This window comes from Lottia gigantea, assembly GCF_000327385.1.
Source record: "Lottia gigantea unplaced genomic scaffold LOTGIsca_132, whole genome shotgun sequence".
Lineage (NCBI taxonomy): Eukaryota > Metazoa > Mollusca > Gastropoda > Lottiidae > Lottia > Lottia gigantea.
This window is the reverse complement of record NW_008707463.1, coordinates 17842-41874: the sequence shown is the minus strand read 5'-3', so window position 1 is coordinate 41874 and position 24033 is coordinate 17842. Positions and strand designations below refer to the sequence as shown.

The 24033-nt window shown below is 33.7% G+C and overlaps 1 protein-coding gene across 1 annotated transcript; it reads right to left on the bottom strand.

The window, feature by feature from the left end:
• Positions 1–12289: 12289 nt before the first annotated feature.
• On the bottom strand, positions 12290–13691 carry LOTGIDRAFT_139049 (hypothetical protein; the record flags this gene model as incomplete). Its single annotated transcript, XM_009049231.1, has 4 exons — positions 12290–12441; positions 12791–12956; positions 13166–13335; positions 13583–13691. The coding sequence occupies 4 exons, from the start codon at positions 13689–13691 to the stop codon at positions 12290–12292; spliced, it is 597 nt and encodes a 198-aa protein (XP_009047479.1).
• Between the last annotated feature and the right edge of the window lie 10342 nt (positions 13692–24033).

The following is a 24033-nucleotide window of genomic DNA, read 5'->3' as shown; positions in this document are numbered from 1 at the left end:
TAAAAATCCAAGACTGTTCGAATTTATATTTTGATCTTCTTTCTAAAAAGGACATTATTCCTTAGATTTTTGTTAGTTATCCGAATGGGCTCTCTAAAACTCTTGTTTGTCTTTTTCCAGAAGACTCAAATCAAGCCTGTTCAAGATGTAACAAAATGGCGGCAACTAGTGATGGACTGTGTGTAAAATGTGGTGATGACGTCAGAGTCATGGCGGGAGATAGAGACCGGAAATCACCTTCAGATTTCAGTATTGCTAAATTAACAGAAAATCCTACCAAACGACAACGTCTGGATTCGGAATCTATTTATAGTAACGGATCTTCCTTTCAACCATCCGCTAAGTCACAATTCCCGTATTTCTGTAGTACACCCATTGATACAAAATCAGTGAATTATACGTCATTTCCTCGTGTTCCATCTACGTCATCAGAAATCTACGCTAGTGATCGTCAGTTCTACCCAACTCGAATGGTTCCCAGGAATTCTCCGTTTAATTACGGACCAGTTCCATCACTAGCAGGTTCCTGGTCAAGTCCAATGGCCTCCAACCAGAGGAGATTTTAGTGCTTGTATAGATATAACCAATGAAGGAGTTATTGCGTTAAATAAAATGAATACACACGGATCATAGTTAATCACTCATCATAGCTCTTTACAATATTTCCTCAAAATATATTTGAATGCCTCTATAATTTAAATGCATGGGCTATGTAGAAGGAGCGTAGATAGTAACATGCACATTTGTTTAAATATACACTGTTGTATTTGACCTTTTATAAAAACACAGCATTAAAGAAATTTATTTATTGGCCAATAGTAACGTGGTATGTGGTTAAACAGGATACTTTACTGCTCTTTGGTGTAATATATCTTAAGCATTCGTTTACAACATATGACAGAATATATGCATATATAAGTATATGAAATTTGTTATGATTTTGTTATGATTTATGATGATTTGTTATTGTTATTGATTATATTTTATTAAATGAAATAAAATTTTCTGAAAATATTTCGGTCTTTGAATATCGTGTAGGCCTATTCTTGTATCTAGACTTAGAAGTAACCGGTGCAACAAACAATCTGATACAGCGGTTAAATCATACAGATAGCATAAATGATATTCACTCCTGTTTTCAATTTTTGACAGTTGGGTCCGATATTGGGAGTATTACCTGGAATCAAAAGTAGAGTCCAACCGCCAAAACGACGATGGTTTAAGAATGTCTTCGTGGATTTTGCCAGGTCTAAAGTAGTACATTGCAATTGAAGCATAATAACCACTTTCATACCAACAACAACTCTCTTTTCAATAATATATAAGAAATATGGCATTTTTATTCACACGATATATAGTTCTTTGTTTGATTTTGGGCAATTATAAGTGTTCAACATTTTGACTGCGAGACTATGGTATAAGTTAGAAGAGAACCATCTTCAAAATATCAAGCTAATAACCTTAACTGCATTAGCCACCTTTATTGTATCACAAATCATAGCCAATCATACCCATTATTACAGTTAACAGTTTTTATGCTGTGGTCTATGATTGGCTGTATTCTCGTGCGTACAATCGAATCAAATTGTAGTATTTACAAACTTTCGCTTTGTAGGAAAGTTGGTTATAGGTTGGCGTTGAGAAGAGCAGTAAATATTATCAGTCAATGGTCGAACACAGTACGGTACTCCACAATGTAATATCAGCCGATTACAATAACCATATTTTTGTGCCTTATCGTTGGGTTTCATATACATATACTATTATCGATTTTACCTTTTGAAACCGATTTTAGACTTTTTAAATTCATAACAAACAGTTATCTCTGTCTGTAAGAGGAATCTATTGATCACGCATATCAAAACTGTAGTTCCCAATCTTCATGATATAATGTTTTTAAAGTGTTATACTATTGGTAAGAAAACAGACAATGGAGTTGAATAGGGTTAAACCAAACATCTTACATCAGCGGTGTTGAAATATACTAAGTATTAAATGGAGGGGAATTATTTTATTGAAAGTTTAGAAAGTGAAAGAAGATGATAAGATCTCTATCCGATTACAAGATAATTTTAAGCTTAATTCACAGCAAACAAAAATATAAGCTTCGTTTAAGTCGGATGTAGAATGGATGTCGGATGTCGTAATCTGGCTTATCATCGTCACAGCCCTGTAATTATGTCAGGGTTTATCTGTAAGTAAACTATAAACAATTGATCGAGGGTTACTTAGAGGATTGCGGTTGACCCGAAGGGCCACATGAGTTTTCTGTGGTAAAGATCTGACTTGACGATGATAGTTAATAAATCTTGCTCGGTGTTATTTTGGAAATGTCAATTTTTTCGTTTCCTGAAATAAATGAATTCCATTTTGAACAGGTACATATTAAAATTATGTTATTATTTAAACAGTCGTGAAATGATATTCATGCACATTCAGGTCCGGTTCAAAACATAAACACAAACTAATGATGGTGTTTTATTCAATTACATATATATAAATTAAAACATTCTCGAAAACTTAAGTAAGATCAAAGCCAGATTTGAAAAAAAAACCAGTAATTTGATTGGTGCATAAAGCTATATATAAAATCAATGTTAGTGACTGACCAATCAGATGACTGGAACAGTAAAATCATGTTAATTTCAGTTTTTAAGAATAAGACCATTGAATATATTTTATTCTTCATAAGCAAACTGAGCAAAACAAAGTATGTCATTTCTCTTCGAATCGTTTGTTTGAGGTCCAATAAAGTAATTTCTGGTTGTCGACCGGAAGAGGTCTTGTTCACTGTCCAAAAATTCCGACGATGCATAGTAAAATTAATCCTGTTACTGAAACAAATAAAGAAACGACAATATTTTACAAGGATAACAATTTAAGTTTCACCAGGATCCTGTCTACCAGATTGTCCTTGGCCAAACATCTTGACATTCATCTGTCTAAGATTTTCTGTACAGAAAAGGATGACAGATTATTGTTCGAAGTCACCAGGCTTTCACACACCGACCTAGATTGGAATCCACGACTAACGTTTGTTCGAAGTGAGCATGCAAGCTACGTCACGGAACCTTCAGGTAGTGGATGATAAGAAACAAATCTAGAGCACGGTCCCGGGGTGAAACAATATTTATTTAAAGACGACAATGTTCAAAGGCGGTGGATGCTATTAGTATTTGGTTCATTTAAAAACTGAAACAACGGCATCGACTTTCCCCAACAGGACTGTCTCGTCCCCATTAATTAATCTTTTTACAATCTTATCTTTACTTTTTGGAACATATCAGAACCCAAACCAAAGACACCCCCACCCTACAGGACTGTCCCGTCCCATCAATTACCCTTTACAATCTTATCTACAACTTTTCTTACATTTCAATTCTCAAAACGTAGATTGGGTGGATACGGCCCCTTTGAAGTATGGGTACATTACGAGATTAAAACCAACTTTACAATCCCTAGGGTGGCCACCATCATTAATTACAAGACTTAAACAAGATTTTATATGATAAAATTCTAATCTTCATATCTTCATTATGAGCATACTCACACTTCTCTTCCGCTTCCGGCAATACTTAATACTATTTGTATCTTCAAAACAGAAAACTCGAGAAAACAAAGACTTATAACACGGTCAATAGATTTGTCTACACCTTTTAATTGTTGGAACAATTAACTTGATCTAATTAAACAATTAGGTAATTAATTTTTAACAAAAACAACATTGTTGTGGTCTGGTCGTGCCCGTGGCTGTTTAAACACAGCTCTATCTATATTATTTGAAACACCCTTGATTTTTGAAAATTGAAAGCTTAAGATATTCTGAGATCCCGAAAGTTCATTTCGGTCCATAGAATTCGTTATGGAACTGTAAACATCAAAGAAACCATCGTTAATATTGCTGTATAGTGCCATCTTGGGCGATTAATGCTAATGAATGTTAATAAATTTATTAGAAATCGCCAGAAAGACACCTTTCTTGAACCTCATATGGATAATCATGTTTTAAAAGTCCACTTCCATATTGGTATTTTTTTTAAGATAAAGGATACCGAAAAATTATATTCAGCTTCAGACTAATGAGCTACCATATTGGATTGTTCAAAAAGAACACTTTATGGACATACAATACATATTTGTTTTGATAGATGACCCTCTTACAGATGGAATACTATCACCCTCCATATGAATTTTTTTAAAATCAAAGACGCCCAAATATTATATTTAAATTACATCTAAGGCTACCACATTTTGGGTATTTTAGATTGGCTACCCTTTAGAAGAGCACTTACAGAACTTCTTCAGACTTTCTTTTATCTATTTGGATCAATTTAACCTCTTTAACCGAATTTATAATTATGGTTCATTTTTAATGAATATTCACGTTGGGTATAATTAATAGCCATCGTTTTGGTTTTGAAGAAGAATTAAATGACTTTTTAATATTATTTTCTCCATGTTTTGATTAAAGGATACCGCCACGTTATTTTCACAGTCTGCTTCATAACTACTCCGGCAAGTGTTTGACTGGACCGTCAAAACATATAAGTTATGTCGTGGAACGGTGCACCCGATAGGTTCCATTTACTTATTGGATTTTGATATAAATTGTTATCGGATTCATATTATTGTCATATTCATTGTTATTCATATAAAAACTTCAAATGTACATTAGGATTAAATTCGTGCTACATTTATTCTATGTAACTTTATACTTTGTATTTTAAGAAAATAATTTATATTCTCCCATGGTTTTGTTCTTATATTGCAATCAGAATTATCAAATGTACTGACCTAATTTCACAAGGGACGACCTATGAAAAGATCAACGGATTTAGCTCTGGAAGTATTTAAAAGACAAACAGCTTAGACAAGAGATAGAGCCTGATTTGGCCGAGGGTCGTAACACTTTCTACATACCGTGGCGTGGGGGTGAAATATCCCACACCAGGGCCGATAATGGCTAGATTAAAGTCTGTAGGGGTATCGACTGTACAATGTCACCCCCGGGCTATGTTCGTTAGGTGTTGTACGTTTTGTAAAAAGGTGTTTGGATACAAGGTTTTCAGCTGGTGTTTTTTTCTTCAGGCTAATTTGGACTGATATGAAATTAAAAAATCAAACAATTTTTTTTTCTAAAATTTGAAACATAATTTTATATTAAACTGTTAAGAATATTGAAAACTCTGACCATTTAACGTACCAGATTATTTATCGACGGTTGCTTTTGCTTAATTTTGTCAGGACATTTTGTATAAGGTTTTATAACAGATACTCTCTTATAGAAGCACTGGCCTAGGTCACAAGTAGAGTATAATGATTAAAATATTTCTTCAAGATTCCATCAATATATAAAGTTTTTCAAGATTCCATCCGCTTCAATATTTAAAGGTAGATATACATTCTTTCAAGAGTTTAACTAATGAAATAAAAATATTTTGTAAAAGAGTTCCATTGTTACAGTCTAGCGTTTAAATATCGATATCTAGCATTTCAACAACTTGTAGCGAGAGTAAAGGTGATGACCGGCGACCCTCGGCGATCTGTAAAAGGTGACAAGAGCTACCAGGCTCGTTAAGGTGTTTGTATAGCCGTTGTACAACCGATCAAAGTGCTATTAAGAATTGGATTACAGCGGATTAAGCTACATTGTCCATCCTAACGACGGATTAGAGAAATTTCGACTTGATCTGATCTTTTGATCCCAAGTCGTCGCCTCAATTTTAAAAACTTGTGGATTTCGTCACTTGAGATCGAGCCCATCACAAATGTGCTACATTCCCACAAAATTTTCAAAGGTCCTTAAGACGGCTTATCCTTAAAACTTGTCCAGACCTCAGGCTTCAAGGTGTCACAGAAAAATTCCATTTTCTTCAGTTCTTAAAACAAAAGAGACACCCCTTCTTTGAATGTTTATCTTTGTAAGAAAGATAGTTTGAGGAAATGTTACGTTGTAATCCTAAAATTGGTAAGGTTTATGTCGGATTGAGAAACATATAACAAATCTCTGCTTATTTATTTTTGAAACAAAGGAACATTGATTCAAAGCAAACATTTGTATATTTGATCCTACTTACCGACACTCTAGGACATTTAAGACGTCCAGACATTCATGAGAAAATTATAAATTTATTCTCTTTTCACCAACGATTTAGAGAAAGTAACGTTAATAAAACAAAGAGTGAATCATTGATTGATTTTTACAATGAATTAATCAAAAATGAATTAATTCCAAAAGAAATACCACTTCTAGAGTAATGCGGGTAAGTAATTTCGTGGAAGAAAATTCAGTTGTATCCTGATTACATTCCATAAGATAATTCTATAGAAAAAGAAACAAGTACTACTTTCCACCTTTAGAAAATTGAAACAAAAGTATTTCGGTGGCCAGAATGCAGCATCTAAAAATGAAAATCTCAGACGAAACTCCCTAGTAAGCTAAAAGTGTAAAACAAGTAAGACCATTCAAAAAATTCAACAATTCAACAAAACGAGACTGCTTCAGATTTCCAGGAATTCCCCTGACAGAGTTAGTGGCACCACTCTCTTATCTCTAACATATACTTAATATATTCACTACCTAATAAACATTTATCTTAACCCTTTACCAACCGATAAATAAACCACATTACTGGTACTTCAAGTCTTTGTAAATTGTTACCTAACACCAATAGTTGGTCGAATTGCTTGGCAGATGGAAGCTGAACAATGGCATGGAATGATAAACAAATCCACAGGGATCTTTTCCTCGATTTAACACTCTCATTAAGTCTCAAAGTGTATTAGAAAACCTTGCATAACGCAAACAGCGGGCACACGGCGGTTAATTCGTATCGAAATTGACTTCTGAGCCCAAGGATTCGTTATCTTAAGGGGCGATACTTCCTTACCCTATTCTCTAGAGAGGCGGAGATGAGAATAAGGTTTTAAATCAGAGCTCTTTCATCTTTTATCAAATCACCAGTATTTAACACGATTTTATTACAATTTTAACTTTTACATTATTTATTTAACTCTTTTATAAAGTAAAAGATAGTCAATGACTTTAAATCGAATGGAGTTTTGCGTCTTTATCGTCTATTTGCCAACGTAGAAATTATTGTACATAAAGCAGTTGTAAAATGATTGTTTTATTGATATAAAACTAAAATTATAGAAAAACAAAAAAATTTCACTGTTAAAATAGTGCTGAATACATCAATTGTAGAGTGACATAGAAATACTACTGTTAAAATAGTTCTCAATATATCAATAGTAGAGAGATATAGAAATACCACTGTTAAAATAGTGCTCACTACATCAATAGTAGAGAGATATAGAAATACCACTGTTAAAATAGTGCTGAATACATCAATTGTAGAGAGATATAGAAATACCACTGTTAAAATAGTGCTGAATACATCAATTGTAGATTGATATAGAAATACCACTGCTAAAATAGTGCTCAATACATCAATTGTATAGAGATATAGAAATACCACTGTTAAAATAGTGCTCAATACATCAATTGTAGAGCAATATAGAAATACCACTGCTGAAATAGTGCTCAATACATCAATTGTAGAGCGATATAGAAATACAACTGTTAAAATAGTGCTGAATACATCAATTGTAGAGCAATATAGAAATACCACTGTTGAAATAGTGCTCAATACATCAATTGTAGAGCTATAAAGAAATACCACTGTTAAAATAGTGCTCAATACATCAATTGTAGAGCTATAAAGAAATACCACTGTTAAAATAGTGCTCAATACATCAATTGTAGAGCTATATAGAAATACCACTGTTAAGACAGTGCTCAATACATCAATTGTAGAGCTATAAAGAAATACAACTGTTAAAATAGTACTCTATACATCAATTGTAGAGTGATATAGAAATACCACTGTTAAAATAGTGCTCAATACATCAATTGTAGAGTGATGTAGAAATACCACTGTTAAAATAGTGCTCAATACATCAATTGTAGATTGATATAGAAATACCACTGTTAAAATAGTTTCCAATACATCAATTGTAGATTGATATAGAAATACCACTGTTAAAATAGTGCTCAATACATCAATTGTAGAGTGATGTAGAAATACCACTGTTAAAATAGTGCTCAATACATCAATTGTAGAGCGACATAGAAATACTACTGTTAAAATAGTTTCCAATACATCAATTGTAGATTGATATAGAAATACCACTGATAAAATAGTTCTGTTTTGATATATTCATAACTAAAAACGTCCATATGAAAACAGAAGCTCGATGATAAATTTGGTTCACTTGTGTAATGCTGAAATGGAGTATAGAAGATGAAAAGGTATACAGCAGGGATCGCTTTTATCACCAATCTTGTTTCCGTCCTGTGTTGATGACTGTATCGGTAATTGCATAATTTTTACTTACAGACTAATCCCGTTGCGCCTCTACAATATTTCAATATATCAAATTTATGAGATTTTGACAGTTTCTATGTTTGACATAATCTATATATTTTCAAAAAGCTACAAGATACAAAGAAACTTACATTAAAATTTTACAAATACAGATGTGAAGGAGCAAATTTACATTTTCGTCAAACTTCAAGTGTGATCTACAGGTGTACATAGTAATATTATATAATGTTACTTACTGTCATTTTGTACCTCTATTGAAATTAAACGACACACTTAAGAGGACAAATCGTGACGATTTCAGGGTTTTGTAGCTTAAAATTGCTGTTTGAAAATTGTAAAACTTAAACAATCTGGTCATAGATCTAGTGTTTCGTTGAATAAAAAGACAATCTGAGCAATGGAAGGAAATCCATGAGGTATATACAGACAAACACAAGACAAAATGATGGATTAAGCACACTTGTTTAATAAAATATTAAACACAATGTATTTTTTATTCCATAATATTGTGTTGTGTTTGTGATATGTACTCCTCATTTCTAAATGTCGTTCAAGTCTAATATGTATAACAGAAACCCAGATGTGGATTATGTTGTAACTTATCATATGTTAAATAGTGCTTTTAAAAATTTCTTACTGCGCCAATTTTTTGTTAAGTAATTCAAATTGTCACCTCTCGTCAAACTGTCACCTTTAAGATGGAGATGTCTTAGTCTACTTCAAATTATCAAAAAACAGTCTTTAGTCAGATGGTGACACTTCTTTAAAAAAAATTGGGGTGACTTTAAAATTACTTAATCAGCATGTCCTAAAATAATGACCCCCTTCAAGACAGAAGACAGATATACCTCAAGATTGTAGCGAATTGAAGATGGCGACAAAAACGAACAGACGAACAACATTCCGTCACATCTGCTAGTGTATGACGTCATTGTGACATAAAAGACATTACGTCAGAAAACATCAATACAAACGAAACGTAACAATGGACGAAGTGTTGCGAGCTGTGAATAGACATTCAGTTTGAGATCTCAATTGGAAAGGATCTGGACATATTTTGGGTGAGATAAGGGTTAAATTAAGATGTTATTCTATGATAATATCAGATTAAGCACCATCTGTAAGATTATAGGGCTCTGTGTTTAGATTTTCGGGGTTTATCTTTATTTTAATCATAAACATCTCAGAATCTATTATTGCCCTGTCTTTGATCTAATATTAGAAATTAAAATGATCCCCACCTCATGATTTTGCACCAAACAATGTTAGATCCTAGTCCAGGCGATCCACTACAGCTCTGAAACATATTTAAACTTAGATTCAGTTCTCCGGAAACTATTTAAATATCAAGTAAGGTAGTTTTTAAGTTTGCTCCTATTCTGTCAAAAGTAAAAAAAAATAAGAAAGAAACTTCAAGAGACCCATGACTTTGGCATAATTATAAAAAGATGAATAATGAACGAAAATGATAAAATTATTTATATAAATGTAGGCTAGGTCTAAAGATAAGACATTGACCATAGCATCATAATGTTTCAATGCCGATATTTGAGATTTGAACCCGGAACTTAAACACCTGAGGAAGGCACCCATTTTTAAAAACAGGAAGAATTCCTATCTCTGGAAAACCTATAAAGTAGGCCTATGGACCATGCGTTCTGGAAATAATTTTGTTGGTGAATGGACCATCTTTCGGAAACAAAAAGATAAGAAGGGTATGTTACGAAATGTTGCGAATTATATGAAATCATATATAAAGGAGATACTTGAACGTCGACATCTTTGAAGTCTGTCTGTTCATTACTTATTTAATACATGTTCAAGTACCCGATTCAATACTCAGATGACTGCACAAGTGCAGCAGTATAAAGCTATTAGGTGTCTTTAGAAATGAAAAAAGGCGGAGAAAAAGGAAATTAAACGCTTTAAATGATTTTATTAAATCTGAGATTGTGTAATAGAGGTTTTCAGTGAGGGGAGGGGACGGAAGGAGACCCTGTGTTTAACCATATTGCCTGTGGGTGTATGGACACGGCTGTCACAACCTTTACCCTAAACAACAAAAACATCGTTGATCTCTCATTATATTTGACCAGTGTCCATTCTGACCAGCCACACGCCCGACCTCACGCCATTGTCATTTTTATGTCTTAGAAGTCAATAGAGCCATTGACGTGAGTTGTAATTTGCTGAATCTTGTAACACAAATTTCACGTTTTCAAACAAATTGTCGTCATTGGCAGATGGTTGTCTTGGTAATATTACGTCACAAGGTGACAACTCTTGACTTCTTAAATTAGAGTTCAAGAACAGACGACCGAGCGTTTCGCCATTATTATTAACTCACGAAAAGAATCCAAGAAAATGAGGAATTTGAAGAATTTTCAGCTGCCTCTACCCCCTCATTATTTTTTGAAAAGGTTGCATTTGTATATGGTGTGTTTTCGATTATTTTTCGTTTAAAGTCTTTGTTTTGTGGAATGTGTCATCAAATGCTGTTGTTGAAGACATAGAAAGGGTTTTAATAAATGTTTTCTGAAGACGTCTTGTAGGTAAACTCCCTGTTGGCACTTACACAAGTCTCGGGAATTGATCTGTGCTTGTCATTCTGCGCAATCTTAAATGATCCATTATTGACTTTTCGGCTTTTATTGACACTTGCTTTTGACATTTTATGTCATCCCAAATGAACTCTCACCATTATTTTTTAGAACGAGTTAATATTGTACGAAAAAGGGGAATAAAAGCAAACGTATTTTGTCCGCATCTCTACATTTACTATGCATATATATTACATTAAAGACGAAAACATTTTCACAAAAGTTATTTTATTTATTTATCAAAAAATACAAAACAAAATAAATAAAGAAAAAATAAAATACATCAGTAAGATGTTAGTACGTATATATTATCTCTGTAATTTATGTTAGACAAAATATTTCAAAAACTAAAACAACAAAATTAAAAAAAATAAACAAAATACAAAAATAATAGCACAATTAGTCAGAGTCGCTTGCCCACGAATATTTACTAAAACATCGTTACAGAGTTATCATAGACTGAGTACAGCAGTTGGTCAACTTATAGTTTTTAACCCAGAGTTTGACGATGCCATATCTTCGTCGCACGGAGCAGAACAGGCTTACTCATTTCGAACACCTGCTGGTACTTCTCTTTGGTCCAACTTCTACTTTCGATTTAACCATACTTGTCTTGTCTGTACGGATTTTTTTTTTATTTTACGTATACTTTCTTTATGACTAGGGGAAACGATTTTAGAACGTGTCCTTGGATTTCATATCTGGAATTGATATTTGGACTTGTTACTTATTAAATGTAACATTACACAAGTAACAATCATTCCACTTAATATCGCTGCATCATTGGACTAGACCAGGGTCCTGCTAGTGATGGAACTGGTCCGTAATTAAACGGAGAATTCCTGGGAACCATTCGAGTTGGGTAGAACTGACGATCGACACTAGAGTAGAGTTCTGATGACGTAGATGGAACACGAGGAAATGACGTATAATTCACTGAATTTGTATCAATTGGTGTACTGCAGAAATACGGGAATTGTGACTTAGCGGACGGTTGAAAAGGAGATCCGTTACTATAAATAGATTCCGAATCCAGACGTTGTCGTTTGTTGGGGTTTTCTGTTAATTTAGCAATACTGAAATCTGAAGGTGATTTCCGGTCTCTATCTCCCGCCATTACTCTGACGTCATCACAACATTTTACACACAATCCATCACTAGTTGCCGCCATTTTGTTACATCTTGAACAGGCTTGATTTGTGTCTTCTGAAATAGAAACAAACAAAAAAACGTTAGTGAAACATTCACAAATAGATTTCAGCTGTATGAACCGATCTTAAATCAAATAACTGGATCAGTTTATAATGGTCTCTCTATAGTCATAATGCAAAATGCAAAAATCCCAAAACAAATCAGACTTAGCTTACCTTCGTGTGTTTTCATGTGAGTTTTTAAATTACATTGTAAAGCAAATCTTTTCTCACAAACTGTACATTGATGTGGTTTATCACCTGTAATAGAAATATCATATCATTAAAGATCACTGGAGATACAATATATAAAAAAATAATATAATTCCATCATTAATATTTTATTTATATACTACTACTGGACTTTACTGCACACAACGTTTCAAAGATTTTCTATCAACTGGTTCGTTCACCTGATGGCGACAATTCAAATTGTTGAAACGTTGTGTATATCATATTATTGTGTTCTGTTGAAATATATAATGTATTTTGTTTTGATCTGCTGCAGGACGGTGGGTAATATTTGCTGGCAATGATATTCACATCAAACGCTTCTCTATTTAAAAAAAATCATTTAACAAATTCCCTCGAAAAATAAACACCAACTAACCTGAATGAAGTAACATATGATTTTTTAAATTTGTTTGTTTACTGAAACCACGATTACAAATATCACATTTAAATGGCCACGATCCATTGTGTATATACATGTGACTCTTTAAATCCCCAGGGGTGGGGAAAGATTTGGTACACATCGTACATTTATGTGGCTTCTCCTAGAAAGAAACGAAAGATTTAGATTTAATATTAAATACAATTGAAACTACAATGATTGGTAACAACATTAACATCATGACAAAATAACACAAATGTTATGAACATAATGTCCACTAAGACACAAGACTGGGAGCACAATGCTATGGTACTAAGCATTTTATGCCTGAGCATTTAATGTCGAATAAGTAAATAAAAAATAAAAACGAACCTTTTTATGGGTCATACGATGATAATATAAATTAGAACTTGCAGTAAATTTTTTACCACAAACAGAGCATTGATGTGGTTTCTCTCCAGAATGGATACGACGATGAGTGTTTAAGGAACTGGAAGTTGAAAAAGCTTTACCACAAACATCACAGGCATGGGGTTTCTCTCCTGGAATAATAAATAGAAGGTTTCAACACTAAATACATTGATTCAGAAAAATATATTAACGCTATTATCAATCTACAAAATCATAGCTGGTTTTCAAGTGATAGCATTAAAGAAGAAAATCTAAACACCGATGCATACTAATCAATTCGACAAGGAATTAATAACACATTCTTAATCATTTGGTCTATCTACTATATCTGATTATGCTGAAAATGGGATTTCTGAAAAGTATTAGTAGTACACTTACCAGTGTGTGTGCGCATGTGTCGTTTTAACAAAGATGGTCTGTCAAATTTCTTCTGGCAAATTTCACAAGGTAACCATGTTCTTTCTCGAGCTCGTTTAACAGGTAACATCATAGAATGTTCTGGGGTCATGGTAAATGGTGTTGGAGAAGGTGTTTTAGATAGATTCATGTCCTGGAAGGGAATTACATTATTATGATAATAGAACTAAATAATAAATAATTGAGGCATTACCATCTTCAGTTGTTAGACATTGATGCAATATGACTTTGATTGTGGTGTATCCTGTGCTTTTCTCTGGCTGTGAATCCACTATTTCACATATTAACTGCTTTATAATATCCGAGTGAGGTATCAGTTTCTCCAACTGCCGTCGGACAAGATTAACTCAGATGAATTTCTTTAAATGGGGATAGAAAAGCCTTACCGAATGGTGGCCAGAATCGTCAGAACCGGAAGCGATATCTGTTACTAAGGAAATACCATCATCACGTGATACAGGTGAAGGAGATGATATGATAGATGAAGTTTCCATGGAATCTGAAATAAATTATACAGTTTAGAGTTAGTAACATAGTATATCGAATACAAGAGGTAAACGAAGGAAAACTTTAAAGTTATTACTGGGATGATCCAAAATCCATCAGATCTAAAATTCATTTCTGTTGCGTTGTCCTATTGTCGATTTCGACTTCTTGAAGGTTTCGAGAAAGGGGTTGGAAAAGGGGAATAAAAATAAAAAGTAAAGAGTGATAATTCTTACCAGGTGAAATATTTTCTTTATCTGTGTAGACATCTTGCTCAAACTGATGCTGAGCCGCTTCCGCTTCCGGTTGGATTGCTGACATTTCCGGTAGATCTTGGAAATAAACAACAATTTCATCATTCGGTCGAACATCTTTGACGAGTTGAAAAACAATTTCGTCTTTAATTTTTATCCCCACCATATTCACTTCTTCTAGTTTATTGGATGATTTTACAAACCGGATCCAGTTACAATGCCTGACTTCACGTTCGTCTACCATCAAAACCTCGTCGTAACAACCAAACTTTCGACGAATCTGGAAAGAAAAGAATTCAGAATTGTGAGGTTGAAATTGATATTCCTTTATGCTTTTGAATTTCGTCTGTGGGTTGGTGGGTGGGATTATCGTATTGGTGCCTTTCATACATGACAAGAATTATTTTTTGACAGAATTGTGTTGTGCCCAAGGTAGTTTTAGGATGGTATCCTACAATAAAGTTTTTTTTTTTAGTGATGGTGTTGTATTGTGAAGGATTTCTTATCATCATTACATGTCGGATTATCAGTACATGAAACCACAAGACGGTCATTGTCCTGTTTTGGCAGATCGAAATCTCGAGTACCTATTTGTTGTTAATGATGTACATTATGTCAAATCAAAGAGTGATATATTTACAAATGATCGAATGAAAGCTTCCTAATTTCATTATGGCCCCATTTAGACCTATATTGTACCTAAAAATGCCAATAAAGTGACGCATTTATCACGTGGCATGATTCTCCACAGGGAGACGTTATAAAAACAATAGTGGACCTTCTGTAAACTTCTAAATGACATGAAATACAAGACAGAATTACTAACTTCTCCCTCCCCGTAGCGCCCTTTGTAGTGATGTAACATTAGTTAAAAGATATGTAAATATAAATGGATTTTGATTACGATATATACCCAAGAACATTATTTCCGCCATATGCCGTGGCTTATTGCTGGTAGGGGGTCACTGCTTTACCTTATTGACGGTAGGTGGCGTTATGTATACTATACAAACCATATTTGCTGACGGTACGGGGCAGTATTAACAGTAGTTCATTATAAGAATATTAATCAAGATGGGATATAGATAGTAACTACAGGAGATCGCTAGTAATGTTATTATTCTTCAATCTCGGACTGACATCTCCTTCAAGTGTCTTATCGTCTATCTCCTTTTATTGAGTTGGTTACGTGATGTAACTAATTTATCCAATTTCTTTAATCCAAAATGGGCATCCTAGTTTTACACTGAATCAGGACCAGCTCAAAACTATTGCCCTGCAAGGTTTAAACGAATTCAGCTGGGTCTCTACCGTCACTTGCCAACTTTATTTCAGTATTCTAAACGAATTCAATTTTGGTTCTTTTTTTTTCATAATAGAAATAAGGTTTTTATGTTAAAATGATTTAGTTTTCATGTTGAAATGAAATTTCAGCTGACTAACAATTTCAAAAGTGTGTTCCCAGCATTTCCTTTTTTAGGGAACACATTCTAATACAGGGAAATTTAAATTCTTAAAAATTCGTGGAAACCTCCCACCGCAACGGGGCACCCCCTCCCTAAATGTAATCCGTATTACAATAATCTGGGTCTATAAAAGGTTGTATAGAGATGTCAGATTGAGAAGTGTGTCATTGATAAAAGTAAAAAGTTGATTAAGATGTAGAAAAGGAGAGTAAGGAAGGTAGTTAGAGAGATAATGGCGTAATAAAACACTTGTCACGAATCTTAAAATGTATTTCGTATATCCCTAGTTCATAACGTTATGTACAATCGTTTAATACGTTTAAACTATATTACAGATCATTATTCGGTCTAATTTCCGTTCAAATATGCTGGGAATTGTTCGTAGGAGACCAAAACTCGTAATTTCATACATTTGATCATATTTTGCTAATTTCCTTACGAATATCTCGGGAATATTTAATTGAATGTATCGGACGAACGGAAAGGCATATTTTAGTCTCATAATTGAAGATAAAATATTCTACCCTATCTTTATAGTTTCTTTCTAAGCCAAGTTTTTCAACCGTTATAAGGAAGTTATATAAACAGGATGGATGCTTGCTGATTCTGTACATTCTCTGTTTGAATATTGTATGACAAGAAGTGGAGATCTTTAATCCAGATAACAGCTCAGTTAAACTATTGCAATATCACTGGCATAACAATCATTTGTTTTCATGTCAAAAAATACTTTTCTAGTTTCTATATTGTTTGGCAATTTCTGAGGTAACTTCCTGAAGTGGCATTTAGTGATTGAGCAATAAACAACTGGATAACAATTACTTTAACAAAATACTTTGCGATTTTGCGACCTTCGACGAAGATTCTTCCGTCTTTATCAAGCAATGATGTGCGTGATAAAGACGAAAGAACTTTCGTCGAAACGTGGCAAGTTATTTATTAACTTAATTGTTATCCATATAATTGTGTCCAGTTGTTTGAGGAAAATTAAGATAAAAATCTTAAGTTCTGAATAAAAAGTTTTAACTGGCTATTTTCAGTTGCCATTGGATTCCTGACATTCAAGAAATATTAGTTTAATGTATATAAAAAAGTATGACTAACAGAATATACTTACATTATTTGACTTCAAAGTGGAGAAAATTTCGAGTTTTTCATAATGAATTTCACCATCTTCAGGATAAAATGATTGACCAAGTTTTAAATAAGAATTACTCCAAACAGCTACACACATCTCTAGAATATTGCTAGGATCAGGATGTAAAGTTAAAACTAAACTAAAATCTCGCGGAACTAAAACACACGAATCCATGATGGTGGATGGAGTAGAAAATTCTCTCAAAATTCACTTAAATTGTCATGAAAACAGATTTGATTGTAAAAATCACAACAAATCAACTAATCCTTGATAAGATACCATAAAGTTCTGATTTCATTTTCAAATTTTCTTCATTTTGTACGTTTTTTCGCTTGACTTGCGCAATGGACGTGAGGTCGGTTGTAAGAGTTGCGTAATGATCCATGACCACTTCATGACGAATGATTGGTCAAATGCATCTTTATAACTCCACCCATTTTGGCCAATGACCACAGATGATTGGTCGTTATCGGTTATTGACAAGTTCGGTTTAACAAATTTATGATACATTATTGGCGTTTTAAGTTTCAGGTAAATTAGCCGAAGCGTTTAATAACACCCCAATAAAATTGTGAAACACAACTAAAGTTACCAAAAAATCATATCTTTGATCTTTGCCGCTCGGCACCGAAATTGAACTTAAAGAAATTTGTAACTTACCTATTTTCAGACAAATTACAAATAAATGTCGTTCAAATCTTAACTAAATATTTTTTAATTGTTTTGATGGGTATATTCATCATTTAGATTAATCAAGTTTAACTGATCTGAACAAAGTTCGTGAGTCTTGGAACACGTATGTACTGATAAAAAAGAGGTGAGAGATCATGTTCCGAAAATACCTGTTGCAGACAGAATGTTTTGTAAATCAATTGATATCAGAAAAAATAATTGACAGAGTAAGAAATATTTCTAATCTTTAAAATTGCCGTTTAAAATTATTATTTTCGGAATCTCCAGTAGTTTTAAACAACCATATTCAAATTTCCAAACTAGTTAAATACTCTATGTTCTGTTCAAGACCCCCCCCCCCTAGAAATATGGTTTGTACACCCAATTGTACCCCCGAAAAAATGTGTCAGAATTCAGCAAATCAATTCTATGATTCCAGTCCCATGTGAGATTTGCGTGTATGCACTTCCATAGAGTTGCTGCATTTTGAATCTCAATCTGGTTAGGTACAGCAACGATATAGGTCAGCTATTTTTTCCGGGGGAGAGGGGGGGGGGCATTCGATTCATTCGAAAGGGGGGGGGGGCGTTGCCCTGTGTCTGTTAATGTTTTGCGAAACGAATAATAAAGCACAACACGGTATAGAACTTAACATCCCATTTCATTTGATTGTTTCCTTACTTGTTCTTGCAGTACCACTGAACTCTATGACAATAACAATTAGTATTAATTATCATGAATTAAAATCCTCATAAATTTCTCAAAGAGACCATTGTTTTCTGTTAAAATATTGGTTATCCTGGATAGTTTATGAGACGTGGACCGAAATGTGTTATACACCGCCTTCTCTCGGTGTTCAATCAGAAATACTCAGTGTTTAACACTTAACACTTAGTGTTATTCATCAACACTTACTACCATTGTTTTACTATAATTAGTGTTAATTTAACACCGTGCTATTATTCTATCTGAATTTGATTGATTTTTCCAGTCTATAAAATACAGTTTGGTTTGTATTTGGAAGATTTCTTGTACAAATTTGTTTTAGTTTCATGTAAGGATTAAAAAAAAAAAAAGCTAAATACTTTTAATAAAAAGATTAAATATATACCAGTTATATATTATATGGTGTCTATTTCTAACCTGAGTCATGCTAAATTACTCAGAAAGCTATTTTTCTTGGACCGAGGCATCAGATCAAAGTGTGCAAAATTCAATCTCGTCCAATTCTACAGAGCATAATCTATATCAAATTATAAACATCTTAGCTGCAGATACTTTTCATGAAACCAATATTCAAGGCTGACGATTTATTTGGGTGAAATTTACTCCAACTTTAACTTAAAATATGATAAAAGGATGAATGACTTTTGATAAAATGCAATCAGATGAACGTGTGACCACTTAAAAATCTGAATTTATAGAGGGCAATCAAAGTGCAGTCAAATATGAGGATATGTAACATCATCAACACTTACTACCATTGTTTTACTATAATTAGTGTTAATTTAACACCGTTCTAGTGTTCTATCTGAATTTGATTGATCTTTCCTTTCTGTAATTTAGATCAGGTAGAGAATGTTTTGTTGCTTTAAAGATTTCTTGAATAAATATGCTTTAATTTTGATGGATTTCTTACAATTTCTAGAGTTATACAATGAATGCCTATACTGTACAGATAGAATAATTTAACATTGACAAATATACTCTCTCAAAACTTCGACAACCTAAGATAACACAGAAACTTTTTTCTACGACAGTGACATAAAACAGACTAGAATTCATGTACATAAATATTCCGCATGTTCTCCCGTGTGGGAATTCCAAACCCCGTCAAAATTTCATCTGCTGATCACAGACCAAATCTTCCGTACATCTTGGCTGTTGATCCATTTAGGCACAACTATTTTAGGCACACCTTGAATTAGGCACACTCATGTTGGGTACACTAATATTGGTAAGAATGCCAATTAGACACACCTATTTAATATATATATATATTGCATAAAATGCTCGCTTTAAGTCAAGGCATACGTTCAATTTATGTTCTTCAAAGGCTATCTGCCTTCATTATGTGACTTGGATCACCGGCTTTTTTCCTTTTTCATTCTTGTGACTTTAAAGGGTATCCCCCCTCCACTGGCTCTTTGCATTCATTATTGACATTGTGCCGAATACTAGTGTACCTAAAAAGTATATTCCCAAGTGAATATATGCTTTATTAGAGGTATGCCTAAATCACTGTGCCTAACTAACCGAGTGCCGAGAAGAAGTGTGTCTTATATCCCTGTCACACAGGACTGCGACTATTTTCAATCTTACAGGGACATAAAATGTATTTGTCACTGTCAAACGTCAAAAAGTTCCCACAAATTTACTAAATAAAAACCAGCCAACCTCTAACCGAAAGATATTCAACCATATTGCGTTCTAACGTGATTTTCCTGCAGAACAGATCGTCAAACTTTGTTTGTTTGTTTTGAACATGTCCAATTTTCCATCGCTTCCATTGTAGTAACAGCGCAGCAAGAACGCCTTTCGAGTATGTCGGGGACATTAGTGTCTTGTGCTTGGAATATTTGTGCCTAAATGACAGTGAACTGTTTGTTTATCCTTTATTTTGGTGAAATTAAAATATAAAAGGGTACAGAAATCTAGGATATATAATTCCTATAAGCTGCAGATTGGTACAGGGCGTAAAACTTAATTCCATTTGATTGTTCCCATATTTGTTCCTTTATTACCACTGAACTCTATGACAATAACAATTAGTATTAATTATCATGAATTAAAATCCTCATAAATTTCTCAAAGAGACCATTGTTTTCTGTTAAAATATTGGTTATCCTGGATAGTTTATGAGACGCGAACCGAAATGTGTGATACACTACAACCTTCTCTCGGTGTTCAATCAGAAATACTCAGTGTTTAACACTTAACACTTAGTGTTATTCATCAACACTTACTACCATTGTTTTACTATAATTAGTGTTAATTTAACACCGTACTAGTGTTCTATCTGATTTTGTTTCATGGTATTGGTACATGTTATCTGAATAACTGAAATTAAAAATAAATTACGCTAATATAGATACTCTTCTATAGCAATACTAGCAGAGACGACATACACGTTGATTTCAGTACGAAATTTAATTAGTTTATACCAAACACTTTCTACTGACTTCTATCTGCAGAAATTATTATGCAAGGACATTTTCGACTATAATATCTTATGTCACTCTATAACAGGGGTTTTCAACCTGTTTTGTATATGTCCCCAAATCGAATGAGCATGAAAATGGTGTCCCCAAACATCGAAAGCGTATTTATGATTGGATACCAGGCACCTTCTCGTATAGTTTGATAGTAATAATTCTCTGAGTACTCCTAAATAATGTTAATTTAGACTGTGTATAGTGTAGTCATCATATGAGATGTTATATATATTGTAGTTGGAAAGTTTTTATTTTTCACAAACTGTGACTGGCTGTGACACATCAAACGTCCTCACCTTGGGACATGTCCCTGTGGTTGAAAACCTACCCTCTATAATCAATGCACTGAAATCTATTTTTACAGTTGAAACTCGCTGTATTAGTATATGATATATATAAAAAATATTGAAATTTGGTGTTGTTTTCGAGTACAAACCATAGTCATGCGAAATAGGTGCTTAAAAGAAGCACTGGGGTAGATTAACGTGTATTTTGGTGGTATAAGCCATACATCAAAATAAAAACAAAATATGACATGAAAATGGGTCTTTGATGTCTGATATCAGTCAGTAAGATCACAGTTTGTAAGAAATAGTTTTTCAATATGGCTACACGTTAACACAATACTAGTGTTATAAAGTGTTAATTTGGTCTAACATATTTTAACACAATTTATCATCTACCCTTCTGTACAAATCTCTTTCAACTGACTTCTAATAATCAACTATTGTAGATTTTAATTCCTTGAAAAACAGTTGATATCAATAAGGTATTGTTTTAGAATGATTGTGGATAGAGAGATAATTTCTAGATTGAAATGTTGACCACAGATTAGATTGTCTATATTCAATTTAACCCTCGAGCCACCAGGATTATCCAGTTTTTTTTAACTTTCAGGCAGCCAGTTCGCCATTTCTAAAGAAAATTAAATAATATTTAAACACTTCTCAAGAATGTAGAATAGCAAGTAAGTGTAGCAGGGACAATGTTTAAATCATGTACTCGTGGAATTTCAAATAATATTTTTTCAATATAAAAAGAATTTAGATGTTTATTTTTCAATTTTTTTATCGAAATTTCAAACTTATTTCTATTTGCCTTCTATTTTTCTGTAGAACTATTTTAGTTTTAATTATGTTCAATGACGTCTATGAGTGGTGGTAGATGACAAGTTAACGTTCGCTTCCAGCGGATGCTGATACCGCAAACTAGGTAGTTGTTGGTAGATGACAAGTTAACGTTCGCTTCCAGCGGATGCTGATATCACAGACTAGGTAGTTGCTGGTAGATGACAAGTTAACGTTCGCTTCCAGCAAATGCTAATATCACAGACAAGGTAGTTGTTGGTAGATGACAAGTTAACGTTCGCTTCCAGCGGATGCTGATACCGCAAACTAGGTAGTTGTTGGTAGATGACAAGTTAACGTTCGCTTCCAGCGGATGCTGATATCACAGACTAGGTAGTTGCTGGTAGATGACAAGTTAACGTTCGCTTCCAGCAAATGCTAATATCACAGACTAGGTAGTTGCTGGTAGATGACAAGTTAACGTTCGCTTCCAGCAAATGCTAATATCACAGACAAGGTAGTTGCTGGTAGATGACAAGTTAACGTTCGCCTCCAGCAAATGCTAATATCACAGACAAGGTAGTTGTTGGTAGATGACAAGTTAACGTTCGCTTCCAGCAAATGCTAATATCACAGACAAGGTAGTTGCTGGTAGATGACAAGTTAACGTTCGCTTCCAGCAAATGCTAATATCACAGACAAGGTAGTTGTTGGTAGATGACAAGTTAACGTTCGCCTCCAGTGGATGGTGATATCACAGACTAGGTAGTTGCTGGTAGATGACAAGTTAACGTTCGCTTCCAGCAAATGCTAATATCACAGACAAGGTAGTTGTTGGTAGATGACAAGTTAACGTTCGCCTCCAGTGGATGGTGATATCACAGACTAGGTAGTTGTTGGTAGATGACAAGTTAAGGTTCGCTTCCAGTGGATGCTGATATCACAGACAAGGTAGTTGCTGGTAGATGACAAGTTAACGTTCGCTTCCAGCAAATGCTAATATCACAGACAAGGTAGTTGTTGGTAGATGACAAGTTAACGTTCGCCTCCAGTGGATGGTGATATCACAGACTAGGTAGTTGTTGGTAGATGACAAGTTAAGGTTCGCTTCCAGTGGATGCCGATATCGCAAACTGGATAGTTGTTGGTAGATGACAAGTTAACGTTCGCTTCCAGCGGATGCTGATATCACAGACTAGGTAGTTGTTGGTAGATGACAAGCTAACGTTCGCTTCCAGCGGATGCTGATATCACAGACTAGGTAGTTGTTGGTAGATGACAAGTTAACGTTCGCCTCCAGTGGATGGTGATATCACAGACTAGGTAGTTGTTGGTAGATGACGAGTTAACGTTCGCTTCCAGCGAATGCTGTTATCGCAAACTAGGTAGTTGTTGGTAGATGACGAGTTAACGTTCGCTTCCAGTGGATGCTGATATCACAGACTAGGTATAGTTGTTGGCCTCTATGAGTAGGTCCAGGCAAAATAAGTAGAATTGAGAGCCCCTACTACAGTGTATATAATCAGGATAAACCAATGTGAACAATTTAATCTGGATTATTTTAATCTGGTTTAAACAAATCTCGATTCAGATGTCAAAATATAAATCTTGACACAATGTCTAAAACAAAATATTTACTTTTCAATCTTGAAGTTAAATTAGCGAGATTTTTATTTTATTTCAGTTTAGAGGTAAACGATAATAAATCTCAGATGGCTATTATATACTTTTCAGCCTTGAAGATTAGTTAAATTAGTTTGATTTTGCGTTTTTATTTTGTTTCCACAAAGCTAAAGATATTCTCTTGTCATCAAATAACTTTTCTTAAATCTTTTGCCACCCTTTATCCTTTTTTAGTTTTAGTGCTTCAATTGTGGCCCAGATTTGTATTTTGACGTCAGAAATTAGGATTATTGATAAATATTATTAGATTAAGATGAAGAATGAAAATAGTCGTTTCCTGTACAACTGTTTATATTTCTATTTCTACTTTTGGATATATATATGTATATAAACTAAATAATATAAATGAAGGCATGGCCTTGAATGAGAGCGCAGGTTATTGATAAAATAACAATAATTAATAATAATTAAGTTAAAGAAATTCAACCTTA